We start from the raw sequence: 6,804 nt of genomic DNA, 5'->3' as shown, positions 1-6,804 counted from the left end.
CGAGTCCATCCTAAACCATTTTTTTTTATAATAATGTATCTCAAAATTAATTATTTACACTCACCCACGCGTTTTTAACTTTTTTTATCATATGTTCTTTTATCACACATTCACCAAGCACTTTTTTATTTTATATTTTTAGCTATATATACATATGTTGTCACCAACTCAAAATCATCCCCTTCATATTGTATTTTCCCCATTTCAACATATATTCACATTTAATTTGCATCAATGGCTACCATTTCAACTGAAGAGCTTCATATATTTCATAGAATTGATCGAGAGATGTTCAAATTACTTATATTCAAACTACACCGAGATATAGCGGAATCCATTCTAATCATTGCCTTATGGTTTTGGCTAGAAAGCATTGGCTATCCCAATCTCATTTTTAAAGTGAAGGCTCAAATTGACACTATTATCAATATTCTTGCAAATGAAGCTGTTGATTGCTTGAAGACATTAGAGGCAGGTAACCCTAACATTGTAAATGGTGGTGGTTTACGCTTAACAAAAGTCCTAGTGGAAAAAGATATATCTATTAAAATATTCATAGAGCAAAGGTATACCGTGATAGCTGGTATTAAAAGTGTTCTAAAAAATATTTGTGCCCCTATTTTTGAAGATATTTTGCGCATTATTTTGAAAAATAATTACACCCACAAAACTAGCACATCATCACGAGCTATTGCATCAAAGACACCTTTAGTTGTCCCTGGTTTTCCTCATCCAATATTTGGTACTTTTGATATACCATCAAAGAAAATGAACCTAGACTTGCTTGATACGAGGATTTGGGTTAAAAACCTACCCTTCAGTGATGTTAGTGATGATGATAAAGCTATGTTTCTAACATTTTCTCATGGGTTCCCTATGTCAACTAAGAATGTGGCACAATTGATTAAAAGTGCATATGGAGATTGTGTGCAAAGTATAACTTTAGGAATTGTTGATAAGGATGACCAACCATTGTATGCTATAATGGTTTTGGATAGTGTGGAAGCACTAGATCGGATTCTGAAAGGAAAACGCATTGCAAATTATCAGATTGGTTGGAAACAAATATGGGCTTGCAAGTATGAACCTCATAATTGGATGGTTAAGGATTTAGAAAACTCGACTAAGCTTGAGTCTAGATATCACATGTAGCTCATTTTTCTTTGCCTAAGTTCATTGTCACCCTAATGCTTAACTTTCTGCTTAATGCTCCATATGTGTTAATGGATAGAATTATTTGTAAGCTTTGAGTTGAGCTCATAAATAAATGTGGCTTTAAGACTTTTATTTTGTTTAATGTGATAGAACTATGTAGTGAAAATTGTGCAACATATATTAAAAATTAAAATAATAAATATTATTATATTTAAAAAGATGAAAATGTTAATGTTAAATTCAGAAAATTTAAATATATCTAATCAAATAAATTATATACTTTATAATTGATATCTACGTGACTTTATATTTTAAAATATTAAATAATCAATTTTTGTCAATATTGTTAATACTTCTCGCTCAATATAAGTCACTTAGCAATTATTTATTTATGCATCTCTCATTCGATTGCGTAATTTATTTTTCACAATTTCATAGTTGAAAATGTTTTTTTGCATAGTTGGTGTGAAAACAGATAACATCATTGTTAAATTTAAAAGAAAATTAACTAATGGTAAAGAATATGTCTTTCACTTTCAACTATTTATTTGAAAGATTATTAATTTCTTTCAAAGAACCAAATTCAATAGTGCTACACATATCAATAATATAAGTCTTAAGTTGATTATCAAGTATCATAAATCAATTAACAAATCACGTGAATAAAATTTCAAAAATTCAATCAATTTTGTCATGTCAAAACTAGAGAACAAATTAACTAAACTTCTTAAACACGGCATACAAAAACATTTTAAGTATTTGTCTCGAAGAATAGTTCATTTAGAATTATATTCGTAATAGTAATAATAATAATAATAATAATAAAATAATTCAATGTGATAATAGTTATTTATTTTTCATAAACATGTCATGAGATTAATAAAAAATATAAATTTTGGCTTGTAGAAAATATATACTTTTTAAAAAAGGTGTGCCTGAATTACATTACATGTAGCAAGTCCCTGACTGCCGTACAGCTATTACATGTGGCTTTTCATTTTCCTTTTGCAAATTGTAGTTGGATAAACTTCCTGTTTCATTTCATGGAAAATGTTTACACATCTACAATATCTGGGTCGACTATGTTACTTCATTTTTAAATCTAGACTTGAGCAGATATGTGGGTACTCAGAAATTAAAAAAAAACATTAAAAATAATGTGAATAATTTATGTAATTACGCTTTTGTTTTCTCTTATATGTTATTTAGGTAATCAACAAGAGAAAAAAAATTATAAAACATATTTAAAGTTTTAAATACATTTTAAATTGACTATTTCACTATTATGATGTAAAATTTATTTAGTAAGAATATTAAATCAACAAAATATTGCATTATACATATCAATTAAGAATATAACATCACATCATTAGTTAACAATATATTATCATTATTTAACATCATACCAACCACATTTGTAAATTAACAATATAACATTATGGATTAACAATATATATATATATACCAAGGAATAACAGGTCCGAATATTCGTAGGCCTGAGCAATTCATCATCTGGATCTAGATTCATCTAACAACGAGCCTTAAAATCTCGGATCTCAATTACTCGCAATTACAAATCACGGACCCAGACCCAATCCATTGTAATATTTTGTACATGTACCTACGGATCTGGATACACATTGTCTTACTCATATCATAATACTTCATTATTGTGAATAATAGCGACACTAAATCTTAGACCAATGAATTCATCTGCACAATTATAGAATAAATATAATGCATGTGATTTTCTAAAAACAGTCATGTAAATTAAAAATTAAATTAAATTTCTAATTTCGACTATTCATATATAATTGTGGGATGTTGATTTGTTGTTCACATTTTTTATGCAAAAGTATTTTCACAAGATATATTGCTTATTATACACATTTTACACAGAATTTGAGAAATAAGATAAGAGAAAGATGTGAGAAAGAGAAAGAGGAAAAATATGATAAACTTCTATGGTGTTTGGTATAAGAGAAGAATGAGAGAAAATGAATAGAAAGAAATATTTTCTTCTTTTTCTCTTTTGTTTTGGTTGGATAGAAAATAAGAAGAAAGTGATAATAATGTGATTCAAATTTTAAAAAAATTCTAGAAATTAAAAAAAAAAAAAGAGACAAAAAAATATTATTTTATTACTTATTAAAAATAAATGTTATAATTTTAAATTGTAACTTTTATTATAATTTTAAATTGTAAATTTTATTATAACTTTAAATTGTAAATTTTATTATAATTTTAATTAACATTTTGCAATTGATTTGGTTTAGGATATGATTTGAGACACTATTTAGGATAATAGATCATTTTTCGGGTAAAGTTTCTTTTTCTCTTCTCACTTTCTCCTCATAAGTGGGGAGAATGAAATTTTGTAAGTGCTTCCACTTTTTTCCCCTCTCCCTTCTTTCTCCCCTCTAAACTAAATAACAGAAGTTTTTCATTTCTCTTTTTACTTCTCTCTCTTCTCTAACTCTACCTTTTCAAACAAAGGCTTATACTCCAGCTTTTTAACCTCCACATAGATGCTCCAAAAAAAGAGTAGAATATTTTATGTAAAATGGAATATGAGACAAAAATTTGTTGGAGAGTTGATTGAGCTAACTTAAAAGGTATAATTTTGGTGATGTTGATAAATTCATGTCATAGATAAAGATTTAAAATTTTACATTATATTTTAATTTCATTTGACATTTAATCTATCCAATCTATAATGAAGGGTGTATGTTAGAAAATGTGTGTCTATGTTACACTTCTCAGCTCACCAAAACTCCTCTTCCATATTATCCTGTCAAAATATATGTTGTTCACATATATGATTTATCTTCTTTATATTCAACTATTAATTCTATCACCTACTAAAACAAATGAGTTTATTCTCTAGCTGATAACACGAAGTGAAATCCAAGTGATCATGATACTTTGGTGGCTAATCTCATTCACAAGGACATCATTTCCTGGAAGATTTCAATAATCTTTGAGAAGTTTGTTTTGAAGGAAGCCAATAACATAATCAGTATTGCACTGAGCAGACGTTGAACAATGGATAGATTGATTTAAAAATAATAACAAGTCCATTTTCCATTAAGATTTCGATCATATAGATCCCCTGCAGCAAAGATTACAAAAAACAATATAGATCCTCCTCCTTTTAAGATTTTCGATCATATGTTGGAATTTTATTATGGAACAACCTCCAAACAGGAAAAGACTTGGATAGGAAATGTTAGAAGACCAGATAGAATTGCACCAGTTTTTCTGCTGCAGATGAAAGAAAGCAGCTTTGAGGGATAGCATGCCATCATGTTTAAGGAACTTACTTATATGTTAATGTTGTGGTCCTTGTATGGTGTTTGGGACATTCATATATAAACATATAATTCAAACTATAAAAATCTAATCTTGGAAGATACCAAAATAGCAATATTTATTTAAATATGCTTATTATTAAAAAAAAGTTATAGCACACAAAATATAAAAAGTTGTGAAAACAATATAAATAGTAATTTATTTTGAAATACTCATTGTAAAAAGAAACTGAGCATACCAAACTAGCCATTATATATATGGGAAAATAATTAAGATACTTACTCATAAAAAATGTTACCAAAATCAAGAACATACTAAACACTGAACAGTGATATTAAAATATATAAAAGAAAACAAATCATTTAAGTATTTTGAAACATTAATAGTTTTGGCCAAATATTTGTTTGAAAATTAAAGTATTTAACCAAATATTAAAAAAAATGTAAAAAAAGTTCAGATACTACTAAATTAGATAATTCAACTTTTTAACCCATTAGGGATCATCAGCAAACAGATTTATACAACAACAATTTACAAATGTAAACAAATAAATATAGATGACAGTTTAAGAAAAATACAATAGTGTAAACATATAAACATTAATTTCTGAACTCCTCTAATGTTACATGAAAACATACCTCCTTAAAAATACATACAAGTAATTTGATATAAGCTTATGCTGTAAAATGAACTTTGTGCCTACAGGCAACTATAAGTTCTTGTATTTATCAGTAACTGTTAGATTTATAGTTCTTCTTTATGTTCCTGCTCATTTTTCTCTTCTAAGGGTAGTTTAGGTCTTTAGCTTTTGTTATAAGGGTGTCATAGTTTTTTTATTCTTTTTCTATTTTAGGCTTCAGGGTAATTAAGTTAGTTAAATCAATTTTGTTCCTTTCCTTCTTTAGCAAGTAGTTGTATATAAACTGGATTCTTTATAAATTACCAACAAGATTATTACTCTTTCCTTTCATTCTTCCAAGTTCTTCCTTCTTCTTCTTTGTGAATGAATTCATGATACCAAGATAGTATCTGAGCTAATTAAGCTATGATCCTTCATTAGGGATGTCAATAAAAACCGAACCCGTGGGTACCCACTCGAACCGAACCCGAATTTAATGGGGAAAACCCGATGTGATTGAGGTCGGGTTCGGGTTTTACCCAGATTTAAATTTCGGGTTCGGGTTTGGTATAGCAAAGACCCTAACCCGAACCCGCCCCGAAGTAAGGTAATTCAATTTAAAATTGAAATTTCTATCATATGTCAATTGTTTTTAATTTCTAATTTTACTTTACATACTATTGGATCTTCAAACATAAAAGAAATGAAATAATACAAGAGAAAATAGAAATGTTAGAAAAAAATTACACAAAAATAATATCATATTTTCCTTAATACTTTATCATTTTCGGGTTCGGGGATGGTATTTTTATTTTCAACCCCGTTGAGTTTGGGTTCGGGTTTTGAATTTCGGGTTCGGGTTTGGGTATGTGCAAACCCGACCCCGGCCCGCCCCGTTGTCATTCCTATCCTTCATCCTCTCCAAAGCAATTGCCACAAACTTCTTCTCTTCCGCGTTCTTCCTTCTTCCTTCATCAAGATGGCAAATCCAAATTATGCAGATTTTAATACAAACCCTACAACCCTTTCTTCCTCCACTCTAACGAAAATTCAGCATTAGTTTTGGTCACCCCTTTGCTAAATGGCAAGAATTACCATCCTTGGGCTAGAGCTATAAGGATGGCCTTGGAATCCAATAACAAGATCATATTCCTTGATGGATGCATAGCACAACCTGACACGGATGATAATCTCTATGGACCCTGGAAAAGATGCAACAACATGGTCCTTTCATGGATCCAACATTCAGCAAAAGAGTCTATAGGGAAGTCCATCCTCTTGATCGGCTCACCTGCAGAAGCTTGGAGAGATTTGAGGGACAGATTCTCTCAAGGAGACATTTTTCGCATTGCAGAGCTTCAGGAGGAATTCTATCATTTTAGCCAAGTTAATCTTGAAATTTATGATTACTTCACCTAGCTAAAAACAATATGGGATGAAATTGATAATTTTCGGCCCATTGGGAAATGCCCCTCTCCCTGCAATTGTGGAGTTCTTACCAATACAAGGATGTACAAAGACCAAGACTATGTTATAAGGTTCTTGGAGAGACTCAATGAGCAATATGCTCATATAAGATCCCAAATAATGTTGATGGAACCCCTTCCTCACATCTCAAAGGCTTTTTCCTTATTGGTTCAACAAGAAAGGCAACTTACCAACACTATGCCCCCAATCCAAGATCTTGAACCAAAAGCCTTAACAATAAACTCTCAACC

At 29.7% G+C, this 6,804-nt stretch overlaps 1 protein-coding gene across 1 annotated transcript; it reads left to right on the top strand.

The window, feature by feature from the left end:
• Positions 235–1,152, top strand: LOC109332517. The gene has a single exon (XM_019567502.1). It carries the CDS (start codon positions 235–237, stop codon positions 1,150–1,152), a length of 918 nt encoding a protein of 305 aa, XP_019423047.1.

Source organism: Lupinus angustifolius, chromosome LG18, assembly GCF_001865875.1.
Source record: "Lupinus angustifolius cultivar Tanjil chromosome LG18, LupAngTanjil_v1.0, whole genome shotgun sequence".
Lineage (NCBI taxonomy): Eukaryota > Viridiplantae > Streptophyta > Magnoliopsida > Fabales > Fabaceae > Lupinus > Lupinus angustifolius.
This window is presented reverse-complemented; position numbering and strand designations above follow the sequence as displayed.

Coding starts and splice junctions, on each gene's coding strand:
- LOC109332517 (XM_019567502.1), top strand. CDS start 235: ATGGCTACCATTTCAACTGAAGAGCTTCATATATTTCATAGAATTGAT.